The sequence below is a fragment of the Anneissia japonica genome, unplaced genomic scaffold (genome assembly GCF_011630105.1).
Source record: "Anneissia japonica isolate Jap-2015-1 unplaced genomic scaffold, ASM1163010v1 scaffold426_len1935630_cov189, whole genome shotgun sequence".
In the NCBI taxonomy this organism is placed as follows: Eukaryota; Metazoa; Echinodermata; class Crinoidea; order Comatulida; family Comatulidae; genus Anneissia; species Anneissia japonica.
Window position 1 is genome coordinate 873,977 of NW_022713172.1, and position 25,740 is coordinate 899,716.

A 25,740-nucleotide genomic window follows, 5' to 3' on the forward strand; every position below is an offset into this window, starting at 1 on the left:
AAATTTCACTGCAAAATCACTTATATTTAAAGGTAACTCACGACTCAATTTCTTATGAAACTTAATTTCATGTTGACCCCATGATTATGAAATTGTATACCTCAGTTGTGCAAAGTATGGTTCTGTTTTGTTCTATCGTATGGTCGTTTAGGAGATGCACATAAAATTCAACCAAGTATTGATAAATAAGGCATGTTGTATTGTTAAAGAAGATATGTATTGACGTTGAATTTTTAAGCAGTATAATTAAAAAGACGAATGACATAATGAATAACAATATTACCAGAAGTACTATAACTGGCTACGATCAGGCAGGCATCTCAGGAGCACTCAGTGCACAGTAGGACAAACCGGCATTCCAAATAATTTATACCATCCATTCGTGCCTACAATAATCATAGCTACAAATTTATCCATAAAACTCACTTCAACATACTGTACTCATGTACTCATACTCATAAGAAAGTATAATAAATACTCCAAGTATTGAAATGCACGCCATCGTGTTAGGATTAAATATTTCAACATTAATTATGTCATCATCAGGATGATGATGATGACATAATCAATGTCGAAATATTAAATCCCAACACGATGGCATACTCATAACTCATGTACAAATGTAGGCCTATATAAATGTATAGACTATATTGATTGTTTTTAATTTTTTTAAATTGTTATGTATTATAGTGTTGACATTCATAGTTGTGTTTGAAATGTACACTTGTGTTTTGATATGGGCAATTGTGACCGTTACAAGTTTCTGTGAGGACAAATTCTGGATCTTAATCTCAATAAAACTTGAGGATATCCATCAGAGTTCTTATTAATCTGACAAACAAAATCTGACTGGAATTCCTAGTTTTGATTCCATTCATTTACTGGCATGTTCGCCTTCGGAAATCAAATACAAATTACTCAGTTTGATGGCGTTTTTAACCTTTGATTTCCTGCTACTATATATCGTTAATGTCTCATCGCTGAAAAGCAAGAACATTGAATGTGATATCAATTATTGTCGAGGGATTTTTCATCGTACCGCGGATCAAAATTGTCTGAAATGTTTTACATGTTTACCCCTTCGATGCCTCTATACATTATGCTAAGCCCTTCGACAACCTGGCTGAAACAATCAACTTCGTCAATGGAAGTAGACATAGCAGTCAAACTTTATTTCAAATGTTAGCAACGATATGGTGATTACATTGGACATGACTTTCCTCCGACTGTGGAAATCGGTTACGCATCGCTAGGCATCTGCACGACTTTGTATGACTTTCGAAAGTAAATGAGACCTCTCCAATGGCAGAATTCATAATGATAATCAAGATTTAGCACTTTGCATAGTGATGCAAGGCAAAAAAACAAAAACACCAAAAAAAAGAAGCTGATATTAGAAACTTGTGGTGTGTTTATACAGTATTCGCTTTTTGGATTTATAAAAAAAAAAATAATTCACAAAAAATAAATTGTAAATATTTATAAATATAGTAATTTTGTTTTATTTTAGTATCAGGACCTCTTGGGAAATACCAATGAGCTAATTAGTAGCAAACTGTGAAATGTTCATCTTCTGTATAGTAGGTAATTTTGGAGGAGGAAATAGAAGGAAGATGAAGAGGTAGTGATGGTGGGGAAAGAGAAGGGAGTTCTAAGTAGAAAAAAGAAGGAAGATGAAAAGGGGATAAAAAGGAAGGTGGAAAAGAGGAAGATGAGGAGAATGAGGAAGAATAGAATACGGAAGATTAGGAGGAAGAGCAGGAGGAGAAGGAGGAGGAGAAAGAGGATGGTAAGGAAGAGAAGAGAGGATGAAGAAGATTGAAATGCAGAGGAAAAAGAAAAGCAGGAAGATGAGGTAGAGGAAGAGCAGAAGATGAGGAGGAGAAAAAAGAGCAGGCGGAGAAAGAGAAGGAAGATAAGTAACATAAGGAAGAATACAAGGAGGAAGCAGAGGGGAGAAGAGGTGAAGTATTAAAAAAGGGTGTGGAACAACAGGAAGAAATGGAGGAAAAAAAGAAGATGAGGAAAAAGAGGAAGAAGAGGTGGAAGCAAATTAGGAAGAGGAGGAAAAGGAACATGAGAAAGTTGAGGAGTAGCACCCGGGGGGCTCACTCTTAAATATTTCTATACGGGTAGATGCTGCATTTACGGGGGTATTTTTGAGGACTTGGTAGCACAAGTGTGGAAATTTATTGAAGAGTTTCAGCTTGTATAGGGTATATTTGCGAGGACTTGGTAGCACAAGTGTGGGCAATAGCTAGGTAACATTGGTAGTTAAAATCCCTGCTCCGTCCCGTATCAAAGTAGCATAATTTTTCACACGATTGTAGTGAAGATTTTTTGCTAACCTCCATCCTAAACCTACCGTTGATACATAGCCACGAACAGTAGAGATCGCTAACAGACAGAACAGTGGTCTTATTCGTCATCGGGAACCAGTACAAGTTAAATTTGGTAGGTTACATGGCCGTAATAGTAGTTCAACCAACACCGGATTTTGGTAATTGGTAATTGGCCTAAAAACAATGCTTGCCGGGAATCAAGCTCCTATACTACAGTATATGTGCATACAGTAGCATAGGTTGATAAAGAGGAAGAAGATAAGGAGGAGGAAGCAGTGAAGAAGATGCGGAGCAGAAGGAAGATGAGGAAGAGAAAAAGATGGAAGATGAAGATGAGGAGGAGGAGCAGCAACAGTGCAGCTACACTCATAAAATAACAGTAAGCACTGAAAACACTCAACACAGTGGCGGATCCAGGAATTTGAAATAGAGGGGGCTCAGAGAGGAACTTCCACTGATGGAGGGTCTATATTTAAAAAAAATTAAAATTATTAAAATGTATGATTATGGCACCTCTAGAGGCTGGAAATGGCACTCTCAGAAATTTTTGGATGGCCCAGGCCAGCAGGGTCCCCCTTAAAATAAATCCACCACTTCAACAGCCTCTGGCCTATATAATGCTTGCCAGGATAAACCTGCATATAGCAAGCAGTTTAGATGGTATTAAGTTATTTATATATGTATTACATTTAACTACAGAATTAGAACGTATAATCTCTACACCAAATTACCACTGACAGATACAACATTAAGTTGTCACATAACGTATATTTCAATTAGAAACGTATGTATTAAGCGAGCATGTACCCATATCACAATGAACCTTCCATTTGAACCTTGTTACATTAAGTATCTATACACAAATTCATAGCCATCCATTAAATATGACATTTTGAACTGAACGAGGGATAAGGCCTTGCACAGAAAAAAATGAAAGTAGTTTACAACAGCTGTATATTTTAAGTTCCACAATCCAACAAAATCTAACAAACATGGTTAGTGATTGTAACAATGGCGCTCATGTATTAAACGAGCATGTACCCATATCACAATGAACCTTCCATCTGAACCCTGTTACATTAAGTATCTATGCACAAATTCATAGCCATCCATTATATATGACATTTTGAACCGAATGAGGGATAAGGCTTTGCTCAGAAAAAAACATAAAAGTAGTTTAAATTCATGTCAAAACAAATCAAGTTGAACTTTGATTGGTTGATCGACCTAAGGCTTACTGATTGATTGATTAATTGACCTTGATTGATTGGTTTTATTAAATGCAATATAATCTTTGGTATGACTTAATGTAAAAGCCAAAACAAATGAATTTTAATATTTTTAATGGGAAAGTTGTAGAATTAAAAGCTAATTATAATTGACCTATCAGAAAGAGTCCCTTGTGAAACGGCAATCTTTTAAAATGCACGATCCCACAAAATCTAACAAACATGGTTAATATGATCGTCACAGTGGCTAATGTTAAATATTTTGGTGGCCTTATTGGATTTCAATATGATGGCAACTAGGAGGCATTATTTTTTGTTGTCTATTTTATTTTTATGATCCTTATCAGATTCATAGTATCACTGTGGGTTTAAGTTTCATGCTTTCCTGCAACTATGCATGATTCAACCTAGAATTTAACTACTGTAGTCGTTCTACTATGTTGTCCATGTTACAACATCTGTAGAGGTCAAGACAGGTCAAATTGTATTGTAAGTTTTCCTATTTCTATCATTGAATGAAATTGGCAAAGATTCACTTTACAGAAATATCAAGATTAATACTGTAAATTAACTGCAACTCCCTCCTACATGTACATCAAAATTTATCTGACAGATTTATCGGCTGTAGAAGGTTGATATGAACAAATCCTTAATTATTTATTTCATTCACATCCAGAAGCGAGTACTTTGCCAATTTCAGGATGGACATAAAACCTTAGGTCTAATTCTACTCGCACATCGATTGCTCTACAAACAATCTAGCATATTTCAATATGAGGCGTAAGTCAGAATCGGAATCAGAATATCAGCGGCAAAAGAAAGAATTACACATGTTCAACTTAAGTGTTTAAGATTAGACTTATGTACTGTTAGGCCTAGTGTCTGTTTTTCCAAGGTCCGTTGTAAGTGGGGCAAGCCTTCCTTCATCAAAGTTTGATCAAACAAAGTCTGTTGTGTCTGACATAAATCTCACAGATAATGATTGGCTTCTCAGACTTAATGTAACTTTCTTATCAATATTAAAACACATCATAATAACTTAATTTAGATGTAATTTGATGAAAGTTTTCCAATATTTTATTTGTTAATAATATACAACACTAATGAACTTGCAAAATCTCTATAAATCATTATCAATGACTATCATAATAATCATCATTAATCAACATCAAGGCTTGAGCCATTATCAAATTTATCATTATAATCATCATTACAACATTTTATCACCATCTTAAATTAAATGTGGATTATCATAGTGATCACTATGTGTATTGATAATGACCACCATCACAACCACCTTTAATTAACAATGAATCAAGAACTTATTCCACAAACACCTAACACTGTTGAAATGAAAATTGTAAAGCAAAAAGTGAATAACATTCTGTACACACTTCTTAACAAATGTATAACGTGCGAGGCTGTGTTTGCTGTATAATATTGTATAATTGTATTTCTAACATAATTGAACCTCTGCGCCATTGTAATCGATCCTCTGACTCTTAAAGCACGATCATTTGAAATTAGAAAACGGAGCTAATAACTTAACATCGTCGTAACTTGCCTACAAGCAGAGCTTACAGTGCTCCAAGTTGTAAAGATACTTTTGAAAAAAAGGTAAACAACATGCTAGCAAGCACAAGAGAATTAGCCGCCAACCAAAATGAGAAACCACAATTTACAGAGGCTCTTAATGACCGTATTATTAAACCGTTGACATTTGAAAACAACATGCAAACTGCCACAATCGGGAGAAGACATGAGGACATTCTACCAACGCAATGTTCCTTTTTAACCATGACTGTCCTCTTACGTAAATTAGACTCATTTTCTATACCATTTAGCCAACGATTGCATAAGTGCTGCTTACCGGATGAGAAACTTGAGTCGGAAACAGATATCTTTGCGAAAGAAAAAAAATATTTAGGGCAGACATTAGCAAGATACTTTAGAATGCATTTAGTTAGATTTTCTTTTTGACATAAATGGTTATTTAGGAGCTGAAAATATATAGTCTCTCCATCACTCAAAATGGTAAGTAGAAAAACATGAAGGAAACAATTTGAGAGAATTTATGAATGCAGTACAAGTATACTATAATATTATTGATAGTTATTTTTTAAATGATAAATATTGTATGCTATATACATTTATATTGTTACAATTACAGTATATAAATTGATGAAAATAACACAATATTTATCTTACTGATATTATTTTATTATATATATTTTTCCATAATTTATTTACTTTTTAAATTTTATTTTATGTATTTTGTATTTATTTATATATTTTTTATTGACTATAAATAACAAATGAAATTCTATTAGTATCACCATTGCTCAGGGCCCTCTCAGGGTCCTCATGCCTATGACAAATCTACGTTGAGGCACAGTCCTTGGAATAGATGATGAAAACAAAATACTGTACGCACTAGATACAATTTCAATATTTACATTGTAGCAGATGATAGGATAGAATCATCTTCTGGAAGGCTGGAGGTATGGTATCTGTAGAGGGCCAATAATCACTGTAATGGATACAATTGAACAAAAACAGTTAATTGAATAAAAAACTGTCACCATCTTTATCATTTGAACTTTGTGTGTTTCTAAATCTTTTATCTTTCAGGGAAACTGACAAAAAATAATTGTTTTTGAGTCACTACCCATGCATGAAGACTTTCCTGAATAACAATTAATCATTGGATCTCGTCCACTAGCTCCAGTCTAAGCACCTAAATCAGTATTTTTCTTTACAAGAGCTTCGTGACCAATTTGAGATGAGGTTCCAGTTGGGAATGGATGATCTCAATCATCATCACTACTTCCTTTTGCTACATGATCAAGACTAACAAGGTCAGGGGTCATAATCTTAATACATGTATGCGGATTATGGGGAAATCATAAATCTGAATATTCGATGGCAGGTGTTTCAACATTATGTTTAATTGCAAAACACTCAACAGTGTTCAATTAGTTACAAGGGAGCCTGATTAGGTTCTAATGGTGCAGTTTAGGTTTCCAATACCATTAATTACACCACAGAGAGCACAAAACAAGCCAATTTAATCAACTCAGAAATGATTTAAGGCAACAAAATCAGTTGTTCCTGTAATGTAAACTTATATATTTAAACAGAATATTATTATTATTTTTCATATTAATTTTCTATAAATCTATGAAGTAAAACTCAGGAAATGCATCTGATGAAGTAGGCTTGATGATTATGAACTGACACTATTTTTTAAAGTGTCATCTACTGTAGTAACATGAAGTTTATACTTTTTGCTTTAAGGCAGTCTATAGAGTTGTCTATTTATAGATGATGAAGCACTGATGGAGATGTATAGAAAGCATCTTTTCGCAGATCACTTCAAATGCTACAAGAAGAAGGCGTATCACACAAATCGCTGTCATTTGCGATGTATCAGAGACTGGTGCTGTCCAACTATCCACGTGCAAAAGTGTGAAATGTAGATGGATAAGTATATTTGGATTTTAAACAAAGCCTCAATGGCCCAGTTGGTTAAGACACCTGCATTGACAACAGAAGGTTCCGGAAGCAGGTTTTATTCTGCCTTGGACATTTGCATCTGCACATCTCACCCCAGTATTTTTCATCTGAACATCTCCCTCTGTGACATTTTTCCCCTGGAATTTTCTCCCCCGGGTTTTTTCCCCTTTCACATACCTTAAATAAACAAGAATATTCATCACATATACTCTTATATTTAAATATTAGGCTATATATTCATTCTAGAAACCCTAAACTCATGGATTGCATCATATGGATCATATATATTTTTACTTGAAATGTCATTGATGACATCAAGCCATAAAGTAGGTTTACAAATTGCATAAACCATGTCACGTAAATTATTGTTTTATTAAGCACAGTTTATATAAGTAATCTAACTCTATGAGGCCTCATGACAGGTCATCGTCTGTCCATCATTAGCTGTACTGACTTACAAGTATGAAAAACTTTTTACACAGGAGTGAACCGGGGCCCTGTGTGTGTACAGGTAAAGATGACTTCAAAACCACTACCATACTACACACCATCTTGGAACCAATGGCAGCTATACAATATATAAAAATCCTGTATGTAATGCTTTTAAGTCGTCCTAAAAGAAGATGATCTCATCATCGGTTCTGCCTGTCATTTCAGTCCCTGAAAAACCCTAAAGTCCCTAGCGGCACTTACAGAAAGAGAGCTCCAAGACAGTATATGATAACGTTTTTTATGAAAAATCGGAGTGTACACTAAATTTAATCAGTTTTCAGATAACATTTTTTATTAAAAATCGGAGTGTACACTAAATTTAATCAGTTTTCAGAACTTAAATTAGCAGACATATATAAAAACATACTACTGTTTGCAGATTTGCAGACATTTTACAATGAAAATTCTGAAATTGATGAATACAGTTTCTGCAATTTGAAGAATATAAAAAATGTATATGAATGGTACATAATCCTTAAGCTTTGTAACACTGGAGAAAGTTAATATAACTTATGCCAAGTAAGTTTTCAACCATGGCTGTGGTCTTTATCAGTGTTGTAAAGTTATATATTATATTTAATTTATTACAACAACAAAAAATTATCTTGCATTGAGGAATCTTCAAGTTATAAGAATGGCATTGGTATCTTGCTGATTAAAGATAAAAACATTATCTAATTTTCAGGTACTTAATTATTTGTAGAGCTGTGTACCTTGGGGATTAAGATGCACATGGGAGGAGGCTGTGTGGGGAGGGGAGGAGGCTGTGTGGGGGAGGGGAAGATGCCTCATGGCAGCAAATTGGTTAATGTACTAAAAAATGACTATTAAGTTTTCATTGGAATTGGGAATTAGTTCTAAATTCTGGGATTAGTTCAGCATTCTAATTTTTCACAACACTCCACCCCCCCCCCCCCCCCACCCCCCCCAGGCCAAAAAAAGCCTATATGCACCTGATGCTTGCCTTTTAATTCTAGGGTCCTAGGTTCTTATCAAAAAACAATTCTCCTTCCCCCTCCTCAAGATTAAAAGAAAAGCTCCATAATCCTTAAATGAGGTTTAGCCTACTGAATATGGATCATGTAAACAAATACTACAGGTAATAGTCTGCTACTAAAAAGGTACCAGTTTGAATAAGAAACAATAATTTAAAAAAAAGTAAAATTTATTCAAACACTGTCTTTCCACATACGCAATTTTAATCACGTCCCTTTGAATGAGATTTGCAGTTGTAACAAACTACCCTTCAACATTACATACAAACATTAATTTTATGGGCTCAAATGTCACTCCTGAACTGAAATAATAGCTAAGTATACGCAATCAATATTCTCGGGTTTCATACATTTTTCTTTAAAAAACATCAATATCGCGAGCTATCAAAATTATTGAACCAACTCATACCCAAATCTACAATGAAATTCAATCACTCTTCTGTCTATAAACTTTATCTCAAGACGACAGAAATTCATGTTGTCTTGATTTGCAATGCGTGACGCTTCTCCCGATTTCAGATCATGTACACGAGCACACACACACACACACAAAATTAATTTGATTGCTGTGATGAAATATAGGTCACTTTCACATATGTACTAGGGACCTGAGGAGTACATAAAACCTAGAAGAATTGGGGCCGAAGAACAATCACATAAAAACCGAATAGAACAATGATGAATAAATCAAAAGCAAACGCTACCTGCATAATAACATTTAAAAAAGAAAAAAAAATCATTTTACTTACAGGCAACTTCCAATGTTGCGTTTTGGCTGAACTGGCTGCCTAGGTAATTAGTAGCCTCGCACCAGTAGACCCCTGTGTCCTGTTGACTGCGACTCTGAGCCACGCGCAGGAAGAACAGCGCCCCCGAGTCCAGCATTGTATAATGGATACTTGGACGAAGCGGTCTGCCATCTTTATACCACTACAGGACAGAATTAAATTTGGAAAATTGGAGCATAATTGATTAAAAGTGATCATAAATGTGGAATCAATTTGATAATGTCATCCATGAAGTTTCCAATAGTCACATAATCAGCTAATAATAATGTCTAGCAGATTATCCTTCTTTGTGAACCATTGTAAAGACATTGCATATTTGGAAAAAAATTTCATCTAGTCTTTAGTTGACATTACATATTATTAAGTAATTGAAAACATTCATAAATGTTGCATTAACAATAATATTCTATAGTATTAATTTCAATTATTTTATTAAAGTATTTGTAACTTTAAATGCTCGTCATTCCTACTGATATTATTTGAGTCTTCCCATCCCAAAACCAGCATAATCTCACTAAATTCTGAGTAATTCATTTTGTGTCAGTAATACTTTTACTTAACTTTGGAAACAGTAAGTTAATTCCAAAAGTGACCTATCATTATAATGTGGAGAATATGAACATCAAAGTCAATTTTCTTGTTTTGATCACTGGTTTTGGCATGGCAAGCCCAATATATATTATAACATTATGTTAGTGTCCCAAATAATTAACTAAAATGCTAGAAGAATGATAAATAAATAAATAAGTGAATTAATTAATAAAAAGTATGCATGCATGAAATAAGTGAATGAATAATTGAATGAATATTAAATGAATGAATGAATCAATCAATCAATCAATAATGAATTGAGTAGTGAACCACTGGACAGTATTTTAGTATACTTTTCGGTAATTCTGCCTTGTCGATTTTCAAACCTGAATTTTTTGTGTGTGTATATTATCAAGACAAAAAAAATTAGTGAAATAAACTAACAAAAAAATACATGAACAAATGAATGAATGAATAAATGAATGAATGAATAAAAGAATGAACAGATAAGTGAATGATAAAAGAACAAAAGAATTAATGAAATATAAACAAACAAATGAATTAACAGAACTGTTGAGCAACAACTTAAAAAATAAAACAATAACAGAGACATACTATAATTAACACTTTAATTTAAATATATAAATAGTTTTTAAAACAAAATTATACAATTTAAATGAAATAAATACACTATACCGTAACAATCTACATAGAGCAATTAGAATAGGCCTACTATTTTTGAAAGGCATGTAAAAATCTTTTATGTCTTCTGGCGACATTGCATAGCAATATACATTATTTTTTTTGTGTTCATACAAAGCCACTTCAGCTTATCGTAACAAGAGCATTAAAGCATTGCTCTAAATTCCAACTTCAAACAACCAACTGTAAGATTTATGGCGTTACACTACAGAGTGCTAACAGTAAACTTTACATGTATCTAGGTCTTATAGTACCTATAATGGCCTCTTCAAAAGGAAAGATAAAGCAAATGCAATGGTATAGCAAATTCATTTCTATACTCTCTTTAAAGCCAAATGCAGTGCTATAAAATAAAAGAGAAAGAAAAGGGAAACGAAGCATGCCGTAAAAATTTCAATGTTTGATCGGCGACGACAATTTGGCAAATATTCATATTAATAATAATGTTATCGCCATCATGGATGTAAAGCGTAGATTTGGAAACGTTAAAACGAGAACATTTACAGCTGAAAGCTTTCAAATGCAGAATGAAATAAGCCGATGAATTCATTGTGAATTATCAATTATTACAAACGTAAAGTTTGCTTGAGAAGGCAGATTTCAACCAGTAAACACTTTCTCAGCCGAATTAAAAATATTTTTAGATCATTCAATTTTAGAGCCACACAGTCTGCTATTGCTATGAAGCTATTCACAGACTTTCAGATATCGACCGGTGCTCGAGTCTGACAAATGTTGACAATATGAAGTAATTTCTTATGAACAAGGAAGTACCACAATGACGATAAATCCGTTATTGACAAAATAAGACAGACGTTCATTAATTCACCAGATTTTCTGGAACACTGAATTCCATGACTAGAATAGAATGCCAAATATTATTTCAGTGTTGGAACATGTGATTATTTTTTTAAATGATTCAATTTCTAATAACAGTAAACAAATCAATATAACAACAGACTTCTTAAACATTGAATTTAATAGCTTTGAATCCCTGCATAATTTTATACAGACTGCTGGAAAAATTGCACTTTGACAAGAAGCAAGATACAGCCATCAGGACAAGACAAATACCATATTTATGGCCTAGACTTTATTTTGTAATTTTTATGTTTTTTAATAAACAGAATCAGTCACCAAATATTACGTCATCAAAATTTGGCAGATTGGGTATTAAAAGTTGTTTACATCGTAAATGTCTATGCTGATGCATTACACGGAGTCGAAAGTGGTGTTTATTAATTCGTCTAAAATGTAATGAAGTTAGCGTAGAAGATACTTTTTATAAGAATGTATACATTGTGAATGACTCATAGATTCATGAGATTAAGGTTGAATTGATTTAAATTTCCATTTTGACTAAAAATAGGAAGAATTTCAAGAAGCCTTCTAGGGGGCCTAGGCCCGTCGCTCGCGGGACTCACTGCATCCAGCTGACCAAGGTGATCGCTGTTGATTTGGAGGTACATACAGTATTCAGCTTAAATACTGTCACCAAGTCACTTTGTTGCAATTTCTGTATGAAATATTTTAACTACTGGACAAACTTAAATTGCTGAACTGAAGAATAAGATGTTTCTTTTGTCTACAATGGCCAATCAGTCAGAAGACCGTTGTTTGTATGACTGTAATCTGGGGCTAGGCCCATGTTCATGCAACGAGGCTATGCCAAAAATGTTTTCCATTGATTTTTTCACTCCATATAAAATTTAACCGGTCAATACCGTGACAATTATTAAAGAAATATTTACCAAAACTTTTTGATAACTTATTTTACAATAAAATGTACAAATAAATAGGTTTGAGGAGTCTAAAAACTGTCAAAATTTACTCGAGCGGAGGCTTAATAGATAGTTATAATACATACTATAATACATATTCCTGACATTCCATGACATAATTAATGTCAAAATATTGCATCTGACACGATGTATTATACTATCTTATCCGAGAATAATCAGTGGACCTTTCGGAGGCTTATATTGTGTGAAAAAACTGCCACCTATTCAGTAATGGCTTTGGTTTATTGACTAATTCAGTCTATAGGAACTAACAAAAAAAATCCAAGAAATTACTAAAGAATAGAGTCAAAAAATATAAATTTCAAAAACTTTCTAAAAAAAAATTAAAAAAAAAACTTAAACTTAAAAAACAATGTTAAGGATGACCACTAAACAGGGAATGACAGAATTTAGGAGATGGAATTAAACAGGAAAAAAATAATATATAATTTGTAGACTTTATTTAAAAAAAACAAAAACGAGGATCGTAAAATGATGGGGATATGGTACTTTCTATAACTTTATACTATTTAAGATAAATATAACAATATAAAATAAAGTAAGTTAGTGTTATAACTTTAAAAAGAATACTTTTTTGCAAATAGCTTTCCTATAAATACTTTACTAGGCAAGTCATCATATTTCAGTAAGTTAGGGAGTCTCTTGAATATACATTAATCATTGTCAGTGAGATATTAGCCACCATCCAACTCTTAACGATGATGTTTGCTTTGGTCATGTTTGTTATGATCGCCGCAAGTTGTGTGGCATCGCGGGTTGAATCAATACAATAAACACGAATACCTTTAATTTGTGGAGATACGGTTTTAAACATATGGACCGTCGTCATGGGATTCGAAGTTAATGTGCAAATGATGGGAACATTGGCTTGTAAAAAGCCAAAATGAATTCTGGAATGGGAGAGAGAGTGTGTGTACTTAAAACAGTGCAATAATTGGTTGTGACCTGTCGATGTTAAACTTGACCTCTGAAGTACTTATTTACAGAGTTTTATTGGATAGTCAACTAAACACCTAAAGTTTATCTCACCACAAAACACACCCCCTGCTGATTTTATACACCACATTTCCGATCATCTTACTGTCCCACTGGGGTCAGCAATTTTATCTTTATTTATGGAAGCATTCTTTGATGAGGATGCTTTAAGAATTATCATAAAGAATTTGATCCACTGGTGAGAATCTTCCTGGAGAGAGAGATTGTTGGTAGATCACAATCAGGGATATAGGCCATGTGAAACAGAAGGAAGGAATGTCAGAGTTGGGAGGAATTATGGTGGGCAGGAATTATGGTGGGGGTATATTAAGCTCCATAAACAGGGCCACAAAGAGCTTCCGTTGGCCCTAGAATGCACAGCTGCTGAACCCCACAATAAAGTCTGTGCCTGTATTTTTAGTATTGTGTTTTTTCAATACTCCTGTAAAAAACATTATATTTTTTAATGCACTATATATTATTATATAATTTTATATTAGCTCAACTCAGTTACAGTAATCTTTGAAAGAAACAAGGGTAGTTTCAAAAATGTGTACTTCAGCTTGCTAAATATAGACATGCTAAGAAGAAGCATGCTAAATCAATTATATAAATTATTAGATTATGACAATTACAGTAAAATGCTTTTATTGATGTATATTGTTTAGACATTTTTCTCAGAACTACTTGAAAAAGCTCACAATGATTTAACATGCATTTTTACACTAATTTTCATACGCAAATCTTCGCCTTTATTCTCATACCCCATATATATTTTTTAATATCGCCAATTAGCGTGGCATTTTTGTCGGCAACAGAAAGCATGTTGATTTATCGAACGGCTTTAAAAGCAAAAAAAGTTGATGCACAGTAAATAAAACTGACAGTCATGTATGCTGTAATAACCTTGAGCCTGTATTTCTTAAAGCTTACATGAATCTTACGCTGAGCAACAATGTCATTTTTTTTTTCAAATTGATTCCTTTGATGAATAAATAACCATTAATGAGCTTCAGATTAATGCGTTGTGCAAATGTTTACTCAGACGTCTTGATGAGACTTACCCGATAAGACGGTGACGGGTTGCCGTCCGCTCTACATCTTAATGTGTGCGGCTTGTTACGGATAACAATGGCCGAAAGTGGGTGCTCAATAATCTCGGGGGCAAATTCTTGCGACACAACACCTGAAAATTAAGCCGAGATAATGTCAAAATCAAATCACCTGCTCGCGTGTAGTAATCAGTAGAGTGCTCGTCATTGTCGATGAGCTCATACGATATCAAGCAAACAAAATTTAAGTTCATTAAAACGTCTAAAGATTTTCAACGGTATGAATTGTTAACCTTGTTATATTATTGACACAATAGTCATCAGAATTTCAGTCGTCGTGAGACATGACATACGTTTTATTGTGCGGTCCTTTGAGAGTACAAGTAAACCTATATTTACCATGACGGCTTCTAATTATAGGTTCATATGAGGGCACAACATGCAAGAGAGAATTGAAATGAAATCACAGACTTACAATTGTGGACACTTTGATTGGTAATATGATTATATTGCATATATATCAGTAACCAAGATTGTAATCAGATAACAGATAAAAACGGTTGAAAATTATACCGACACAATTTTATTTACTTTTATTTCTTTTGGCTTTAAGGTAAAAATTTACTGTTGTACATATGCCTACTGTGTTATCTAAAAAACTTAAATTTAATAAATAACTTGAAAAATATAATAATTATTAAGTATTAAAACTTAATTAAGAATGGTCTTGCACATTCCATACATCCCATAATAGTACCTTACCATCTCATCATACATACTGTATTCTCTCCCTACATCCCCATTTTCACATCATTTCCCAATATTCATATCTCTTTTCCGACCACCCTTTTCCGACCACATATTACATTTTTATGTTCTATGGTTGAAAGTGCCTTAATATTTTTTCTGTACTGTACAGGGTCAGATTTGGAAGGTGTAAAAAAAAAAAAAAAAGAAAGAAAAAGAAAAAATTGATCGCCCGAAACGCCTCAGAGGTTATTTTCAGGCATCTAGAACACAAATTTCGCGGGGGAATGCCCCTGAACCCCCTAGGGTAGTATTATCTTAATCGGCCCCATTTTCGGCCCCCACTTTTGGACACCTGTGGATCCGCCCCTGCTGTAGGATTATTTCCTTACCATACACCTACCCACATATAATACCTCCCACATATAATCCTCCTCCACATTGGCCTACTGTATATCCCTTCCCCTTTGCCACATAATACCTTTCCATTTCCCTCCCCCATACATCCCTTCCCTTACCCAACTTTTTAGCCATTTATACCACTTCTTTCCAAATAAACACAATAAGGTACAACAGCCACGTTATATTGCTCATTGTTTGTTACATTGTGCAATAACAAACCACAATGTAACAAACATGTTTATTGTTTTTAGCATTGTGCTCGCATTTTTTATACAGTACTGGAAGGCATTTGTGTATTATTATTTCCACATCCTTTTGCCAAAATACTGCAGTATTACATTATGATCAAATATTAATATTGTGTGATTCCTAACATAAAATTTGATTTGAATTTATGTGGTATAACAGAAAATCCAAGTTTATAAAAAAATGTTTTTATATTAGTAGTAAATATATACCATAGTCTTTATGCACGTACATAAACATTTATGTAGGATTTTAGATTTTTTTTTGTTTGAAAAGCCAAGCTTGATTTCAAATGAAAATTGTTTGGTTTATCGTTGCCAAACAAAACATGATACATAAAATACAAAAATAATGTGCAAGGCTTCTCCCATGAGTCCAAACCCGAGATAGAACAAAGGCTTAAACCAAGGAACGTTTTAAGAGACAATGAAGATGGGAAGAAAGACAATTTTGAGGTGATGAGATCAGGCACCATAAACCTTGTGTTCAAAAATAGTTATCAATCATTATTTAACTACATAGCACCATAAACAACCATTTGTAGAAATAACAAACATAGCTTTTCATCCATGGCCTTTCTGTAATGGCCCTTCTCAGCCCAACCTATACAGAGGAGAAGCGTTTTGATTTAAATAAATGGTACAATAAATCCGCATCAAATACATCATCAGGTTAATAATAATAATAATAATAATAATAATATTTATTTGGCAAAAAGCATATAGGAGAAAAACATCATGCATTGCCCGGATAGGGAATGGGCGAAAGCCCGAACAATATTTGCTCCCTATCCTTCATATAAAATGAAATACACAAAAACAATCAGAACTAATCAGAAACATAAAATGAAATAAAATGCTTAATTAAATTATTCTTAAAACAGGAAACATTAACAGAGTTTTGAAGTAGAGGAGGTAGTTCTTCCCAGAGCCATGGGAAAGGACACGAAAGCAGAATTAAGAAAAATATTGCTTTTGGCTTTCCAGTGAATATGCCTACCCTCACAACGCTCACTCTTATGAACAAACTCTGTTAATGTTGGGGGACACACATTATGAAGAACTTTGAAACCAAGAACAAGCCGGTGATATTTAAAAATATCTTCTATGCTTAATATGTTAAGCGTTTTCAGCCTATCTTCATAATGTGTGTCCCAGTCACCATCTTTTTTAAACATAATTATTCTGGTGGCTCTTTGTTGGATGCTTTCAATTCTATTAATATTGGTTTTGTCACCTGGTGCCCACATTGCACAACAATAAGTTCATCAGATTTTAATATAGGGAAGTTTCAACAACTTGTGATGCAAACAGGAACATCCATAGCTCTAAGCTTACTGTACTAGCAAACAAAAAAAAATCTAATGAAAGAAAGTTCAGATTATTTGACAGACTGAACTATAACTCAAGGATACTACCACCTAATTTATTATCATGTAACTAATTCCCTTGTGGTGACAAATAAAATACACATGACAAAAAAGATATAAAAGATATTAAAAAAGATATAAAAAAAACTTTTTCCCATGTGTATTACCCATAATCATCTGTACTTTTGTAGTGGAAATAAATTTTGAAAACAAGCCTGTTTTTGAATACATTATTATCGAATAGAGCTACATTTAAAGAGAAAATCATAATATAAAAGACAAAATGAGTTTAATATCCAGCTTTATATCCAGCAATATACACAGAAACACATTAACAAATAGTTTACTAATGCAAGTTTAATGATGTCTAAATTGTAGAATTGCGAACGCTACTCGGTGTAAAATAATGTAACATGCAAGCTTTGCAATTGTGGATAATTGGCTGATAATGCTCAATGGCAGGAGGAAACAACGCAGTCTAATGCTCGCCGATCTGACACCTTCCTCCAGTGACATCTGCCAATGGTAAAACATGTGGTGAAATATGTAGGCCTATACTGCATGTCTTAGAGAAGCTTGTGCCAGCCACCAAATGAGGCAATGGACTGCTATACCAAAGAACAAAAAAAAAAAAACAAAAAAAAAAACACTGGAAGGATGAATAACATGTATGGTATCTTATTGCTCATACAGAATATAAAATATGCAATGATGCCTTTGTCAAAAAAGACCCAAACTTTGGAAGTTCTCTCAATACGGAAGAGAAACATTCAAAATTAAAATCTAATTAGGAAACCTCAAACATGTCACCCACAATGTATGGAAAGATAAATTGAAAAATAGCTTGGTGGTTTATAAGTAAAGGGACTGCCTTAAAATCTTGAGAGTACTGGGTTCAAATCTGACAGCTGATTACACAAATGTATTTACACTTTACTGTACTATTCTAATCCCCTTAATAAGATTCAGGTCTAAAGTAACAATACCGTAATCATAATAATTCCATATTTCTATAGCGCATTCTGCAAAAAGCCTCAATGCGCTTTACAAAAAAAAAAAAAAAAAAGCAGTTAGTAAATTTTGACTAAAGTACTGACAAAGATTATTTCTTCTTATGATGAAAAAAATTTACTAAAAAAATCAATTTGAAAATGTCTCCAGACAACTGAATAAGTTCAAAATGAATAATATATTATGATTATATATATTTTGGTCCATTATGGTTAGCATTGGGTAATATTGTAGAGTAAGGTGGGAGGATGTGCTACAGAAGAAAAAATGAAAGGATGAATCAGGAATAAATAATGTTTGAGTGTTTGGTTTATTTGGGTCAGCAGTCTATCAAATTCGTCTATAAGTAACTGTACAGGATTTTTTTATTGTGTTGGATGATAAAACTTATCCATACATTCTGAATTGGTTAGATTCCGGTGCGCGGTGTTGGCATAAACCACTATCTTCTCTCTTTCTACCAGCAGGAACTAGGTAGACTTGACAAAGCAATTATACAAGATATTTTGCATCTATGATTCAGTAAGCAGTAATTAGTATCATCTATTTTATTTTTGTATTGGACATTTTAATAATCTGTATTAAATCTTTTTAAAGATAAAGATGGGCATTGTAATTTTCTTTTCTTATAGGGAGAATAAAGATTACCTTGACCTTGAACTCCTTGAACTGTTGTAATGCATTTCACATTAAAAATAAAAGAGACACAATAAAAGAATAACAGATGTAAAATGTTGAGGAAGGGAGAGGTAGTGTTAAAATCTTTTAAAAAGTAATTTTCAATATGTTGACATTTGCCCAATTGTTTTATGTGTTATGCAATGGATGTAAGTTTATGCTCATTAAAAATTGATATTGTTTGCTTTGCCTTGTAGTGTTATTCGCTTAAACCCTGTAAATACTATCACATTTTAATTGACATAAACATGTGACATGCCAAATATGGTTATGATGACATCACATAAGGACCATATATAGGCACATCATGACTACTGTATATATGGGCATACAACAGTTTCTTGTCATACAAACTTTCATAGTGGACAGAGCTTTCCTATATGGACTACAGTCTTCGGAAAAAGAAAGCTGAATATTATTTTTTAACTGCAGGAAACATACAATTATATAGACATGATGATAAATAATGCAGAAGAAAAAAAACAAAGAGAAGATGACTAAGAAATCTTACAAAAAACAGCTTGCTGTAGTTCTTGGAATGCTCCAAGATCGGCAGGAGACAAAAGAAACGTTCAGGGTACCGCTGGAGATGAAATGCCGAGATGATGAATACATAAACAGTACTAAGAACTGGCCCCGCAGATACTTCAATACAGACAATGGTGGTTTCGTTCTAGACAACACTTACACCCTTTAATTATCAACAACTACTCCACACATATTTCAAAGTGATTTTACAGCATAAATAATTTGCAAAACAACCCCATAAAGGTAAACCAAGTAGTCCCTCCTTTGGTACTTGTGCCTTAATAGTTTAACAAATGAAATAAAATAAATGCATGCAGGTATGCTTAATGAAAACTTTTAATTTAAAATGGCCATTTAAGAAGATTGGACCAGATACACACATTCGTTTTGTTGAAAATGTTTATATAATTTAATTATCTGCACTATTTAAGGATTTTTTACAATGTAATTTTGCAGAAATAAAGACATTAAAATAATAGTAATTTCAGATGTAAAAGCAAAAAAATTGGTGATTTACATTTATTTGAGCGATATAGGCTTTTCCAAAAAAAATGTAGGCCTATATCAAAATTAATTTGACATTTAAATTTTTATCAAATTTAAAAGGAATGGTTTATAAAGCTGGAAATGTTCATATACTTCATTAATTGAGAGGATTCAAGTCCCTAGAGGCTAGGGAAATTGACTTTTAAACAAAAAGAGCGAGTGTTGTAGAATTGTGTAGTGAACGTCCTTTATCTTTTATCCAAACTTCACTTCAGAAACTCATTCTTTGATGGCGGCTGTCACTACTTAACATCGAACACTTTCACAATGTCACTGTTTCTGAAACAGCTTTTCCTTATGTCTCTTAATTGAGGCACTATTGTTTCTTTCAAAAGTTCAATGATTACAAAAAAAATTATGCATTTATGATTATTTCTACATACATTTTCTCCTGAGTTTTTAAACACGTCTTCATGTAGTCCCAAATCATCACAGATTTCTTTCAATTCCCAAAGTTCTCACAAAATTTGTCCTGTTCCCAGAGTTTATCCAGATACCTTTTTCCTAGTTCATAGAATTTGTTTTGTTCCCAAAGTTTCTAAGACTTCTTCCTATTCCCCCAGGTTCATTTTCTGGTCCTTTAAGCTCTACACAGGAATTCAATTTGGTTTCCTGAGTTGAGTATGTTCAAACAAGTGAATGAGAATTCTGGAACTCTCTTCCTGCTTAATAATTTCAAAATATTTCTGATCCTAAGTTATTCCAATCAAGTGCAGCACGTTATTAGAACCTCCAATGCCAATGACGAGTTAGGATGCACTCTGCCAGAAAGACATTTTGTCACTGGCTTTGGCAAAACCAGCCATTTGTAGGAAACATTCAAAATTGAGTTTTCTGATTCTGCATGAATTCTTCTTCAGAAAAGTGGTTATTTGATGGAAATTGGTTGAGCACTACTAGCAAAGTTAGAAAGTTTAATTCCTTGGATATCAGCCACATAGGTATTGAAAAACACAAGTTCCAAAGACTCCAAAATCAAGATTTGTATTTTACAAATATTTTTAATATACTGTACAGTACTTTTCAGTTAGATTTATTAGACTGTTATTTTGCAGAAATGTTCTTAAATATATCTTCTTTTATAAAATAAAAAAAAAAACCTGAAAAAAAAAATGTTCAAAATTCTGATTCTTGAATGTTTTAGTTGCTTATGGAAAATTAAAAATAGCATCAAAACAGCGGGTTTTGCCTAAGTTACATATTTTATACATACTTAAACTCTATTCCTAGTATCCCTTTGAATCCACAGACAAACCTATAACTCACTTCCCTATTGAGTGTCATGCCTGCTTGCAGGTGTTGACAAACTAGTTCCCGAGAGGTTTCCGTTATGGGCTGTGTGTTTGAACTGTGTTGTTAAATTAGTATTGTTGATTACTCTCATGTATCTCCTATGGGGACATCTCCATGGTTTCATTTTCTTTTATTTCTTTATAGAGCAAAATACCATACGCTTCTCGCCACCTATTCATTTGCATGATGATACCACTTGATAAATTGTCTATACTTATCTCATTAATGACATTGTTACTACATCTTTAATAGGCTCACAGTGTATTATATTCATCAACTATTCATTTAACATTCTTCTTAAAATATACCTCATTATTTTAAAGAGTTCTTTTAAATCTCCCTCCTCTACTGAAAATTTTAGTGCTCACCAGATAATTTGGAAGTGAATGAAACCTGTGATACCTCATGGAAAAATATTTTTTAATTTAATATTCATTATGTATTATAGACACATGAGCCAACTAGTGAATATGTCACTGTCTTTAAGAGGCAATTATTATCCATATTATTATTTTATATAAGGCCAGGGATATGCCAATGGTGAAAATTCACTGTATTAATTAGCAACCCTTTCAATATTTTAAGTCTTAGGGAGTGACAGGAATTGAACCCAGGATCCTGGGATTAGAAGGTAATCATTAAGCAAGCGTAATTCTTTCTAACATTTAACTCTGATAATATTTTATCATTTTTGTTATTTTTTATTATACGCCTTTAAATTTAGTATGGTCAGGAATCATATTGGAATACAGTAGTGAAGGCAAAAAAAAAAAAAAATAGTAGTTATTCTTTTGGCATTCCTTTACAGAAAACTGTATCATGTTAACAAAACCATATGCTCTATAATACTCTATAAATGTAGAGGAATACAAAAATTGCAACTTAGTGCTTTGCTAATCTAGAAACTAAAAATACTGGCAATGCTGATTTAAAAAAATACAACAGCATCAGAAAAAAAGGGAAACAAGTGGGAATACTAAAGAGGTAATTAATCTTTTACTTGGCCTAAAAATGTCCATCTAGCACCAGTTAAGTTTTAGGCTGTGGTTAACCAACATATTGAAAAAGATAATTAATAAAAATATTGCCTCAGAAGACATCAAGCATTTTGATAGCAATAATTGAAGGCTTTATTTCAACTATATCTGAAACACTCATAGAAACTCGGTTTCACTAATCAAGCTTCTTTTATATGCAATATTACACTTCTAATACTCTTAATTTAAAAGTTAATGGTTTAAAACACATGGGAATATTGCCAACATATAAAGTAATAACCCGTAATAAATAAATACATTCTATCGTAATAAAACCAAAAGCATATATTCCTATAATATAAGTTTGAGAGTCGATCATATTTATTTGTCGCGGTGTAATTAACAATTGGTTTTTCGTGAGAAAGCGTGATTAAAAATGGATTTAAATGTTATGAAGTGGTCATTTTATTAGCGTCTGAGATCTTAAAATCCTAAAGGTGAAAGTAGTACGCAGAAGTAGGACACTTTGAGGCTACCTGATATCGTATTAATATTACATAATTATTCATATCAAATTTCTGTGACAATATCAAACAATGGAGGAGGATATGATGAGATAAAAAGAGATTGTTAAGTCCTGTAAAATCAAGTTTTCGCTTGTGTCTTAGATCGTGTTTATACAACACCCTAACTACAAACAAGGTTTTATGTCCTTGAATATATTTTTACTACCCAAGGTGACCCTCCAAACTTTTCTGTTTATACAACACGCCAATACATGTCTTACACACCAAAAGTATTGTATGGCGAATATTTAAAAATTGGGGGAAAAAGGGGCGGTTTTTTACACCTTTTCCCCCCAGTTTTTAAATATTCAAAATCTGTATCTCATTCACTGTTCCCCAGTTTTTTGTCAGACAACTTTTTTTCTGTCTTAGAAAAATCAGTGCTACAACATATCAAACATTTTTTTTCCTCCGGAGTATGACTTTAATGCAAATTATGTCCTTTATGTGTTTTAGATGTAAAGCCTATGCTCTCGGTCTACATTATCAGATAAAATTTTAATAAACATCAAAGTTTGATCATCCACTGTCATATCAAATCAAATTTATCTTCAAATCAAATTAAATTAATCTTTAATCACATAAAATTTAAAACAAGATTGATATGATGACATTTTAAATTTTGTTTGATTGAAGATTATCTTGATTAAACCTTCTGACATAATCTTCAATGTATCAAATTAAACTGTATCAAGTGAAAGTTAGACCAAAATGATTGTTTTTAATTTGATAAATTTGAATTGATTGAAGAATAATTTGATTAAACACTGTCATATCAAATCAAATTAAACTTCAATCATCAAACTAAAAAGAAAAAACTGATAACAAAATGACTTATGATTCATAAAATATTCTGTAATTACCTCAGTGTACCCTGAAATTTCTTTAAATTCCCATAATCTTTAATACGTCTATAAAAATCAATATATTAGCAGTACAGTACAGTATGGTCAATGGTCACTGTGTATTGTTTTGAAGTACTACATTAGGTGCATGGCAAACACTAGAAATTTCTGTAATCACCAGGCTATGTTATAATCTAGATGTTAATTATTTTGAAGAGGGGCTTAAATAGGCATTGAGCTTAGCCTCTATTCCGGAACTGTTCAAGAAACATGTTAGTAAACAAGTTCTGTGGTTTCTAGGGTGCCCACATCAGGTATAAGCCAACTTACCTCCTTTACACCCAATTCTACATACCAGCCTCTCTTCGGGCAAAAGAACAGGGTATAATTTTAAAAGAGTAACTTAGCTTACTTTTACAAATACTCAAAAAAAAATACAAACTATTAGCTGTGAATTAGGCATGCAGTGAATAAAAATTGCCTTTTGATTGAAAAGGGGATTCTCCAGGTTTAAGGCCACCCCCAAAAATACTCCCAATATTGTCTTTAATTGGGGATGGGCAATTATACCAGAGTACTACAGTATACTACAGTAATACACATTATTGTCACAGTGATGATGTCAAAGGTTTAATAAGGAAATACACAATCAAGGGATTGGATTTTTAGATTTATTCGGTGTAAACACCAAGGATTACCCACAAAAGTCTGAAGAAGACTTATTTCCAGAGGGGTCCTTTTGGTGGTGATTGGGCAGTACACCGTAAGACATTCCTCCTACTCTTTTCCAAGGAGTGTACTGCATTCCTTAACGTGCACATGGGCCATAATGCACACTGGACCAACGGCTAAATGTCTGTGTGCTATCGTAACTTGCATTTCAGCTTAAATGTCTGTGCGCTATCATGCATTTCAGCCCTCCAGCTGAAATACATAGAGAGCAGTGATAGGAATTAAACTGGGGACCATGAGATCTCCACGGTTCAGTGCACATACAGTGGCTACCACCATTGCTACGGTAACTGCTATTAATAATGACAGACAACAATTGCAATTTGATTACTACATAATAGGGATTGCATGTTCTATACTACTATAATAATTATTAGGCACTTTATATCAATTTGACATTCTATTTTTAAATATTCCATTCTCATCAAGAAATATGTGTTTCCTCCTCCACTAAATTAATTTCAAATATCACCTAATTTTCATTTTAGCATACGTTAACACCAAAATAGCCATCTATAATATACTTGGTGATTTCAATATTGATTTTAATTATGTCTCCAATAATTTAGTGTGAACTGTCGCAGTTCCCTGTTATTTATATTTTAAATCTTAATGCTAATTTTAAAATAGAATTTTTGGTAAATTTTATTTCTTACTCTGCTGTTTAACTGTAGTGTAGGCAGATTTTAGAGTGTATAAGGTCCTGCAAATCTCTCAAGAATTCTTGAGTAAGAAATATTTGTCTTTAAAGGATTAATTGGGAATCTGATTATTATAAGCCACTGCTAATATAATAACTACGGATAAAGTGTAGTGTTTTGCCGGATTGTGTATTGTGTGTTTCTACAAATGAAAAACATAATATTAATGTCTTCTATAGGACATAATTGTCGTATTCAAAAATGAAATTCATTTTATTTTATAGAATGAACACATAAATTCAGGACAAAGGCAACCTACTGTAATTGCAACAGCAAAGTATTTTACCTAAATACAGAATATACATACAGTACTCAAAGTATTGAAATGCACGCCATCGTGTTGGGATTTGAATCCCAACACGAAGGCGTGCATATCAATACTTGGAGTATGTATTATACTTTCTTATCTGAATTAATCAGTGGACATTTCGGTAAATACAGAACTCAATTGTACATAAAGTTCAAAATGTGAAACAGCTTGAGGACAAATTGAAAGGACCAGCCTACAGTATTAGCATACTGTATAAGATACATAAACAGAGTCCTGAAACACTTAACAGTGATAATATAATGACCTTGAAAAACAATGGCAAAGTTTTACTTTCCAAGCTCCATTTATTACCAAGAAATAAACATGACAATGTCAATTGCTTTCCACTGTTTTCAATATCCCTG

At 32.9% G+C, this 25,740-nt stretch overlaps 1 protein-coding gene across 1 annotated transcript in view; it reads right to left on the reverse strand.

Annotated features, from left to right (window-relative positions):
* Positions 1-14,878, reverse strand: part of LOC117108339 (roundabout homolog 1-like) — a 58,177-nt gene extending 43,299 nt beyond the window's left edge. Inside the window, exons 1-3 of the mRNA XM_033250326.1 lie at positions 14,778-14,878; positions 14,437-14,558; positions 9,324-9,504 (exon numbers count right to left, since the gene is read on the reverse strand). Coding sequence (XP_033106217.1) covers positions 9,324-9,504; positions 14,437-14,558; positions 14,778-14,826 — 352 coding nt within the window. The 5' untranslated portion in view covers positions 14,827-14,878. The remainder of the gene's footprint in view (positions 1-9,323; positions 9,505-14,436; positions 14,559-14,777) is intronic.
* Positions 14,879-25,740: the final 10,862 nt, after the last annotated feature.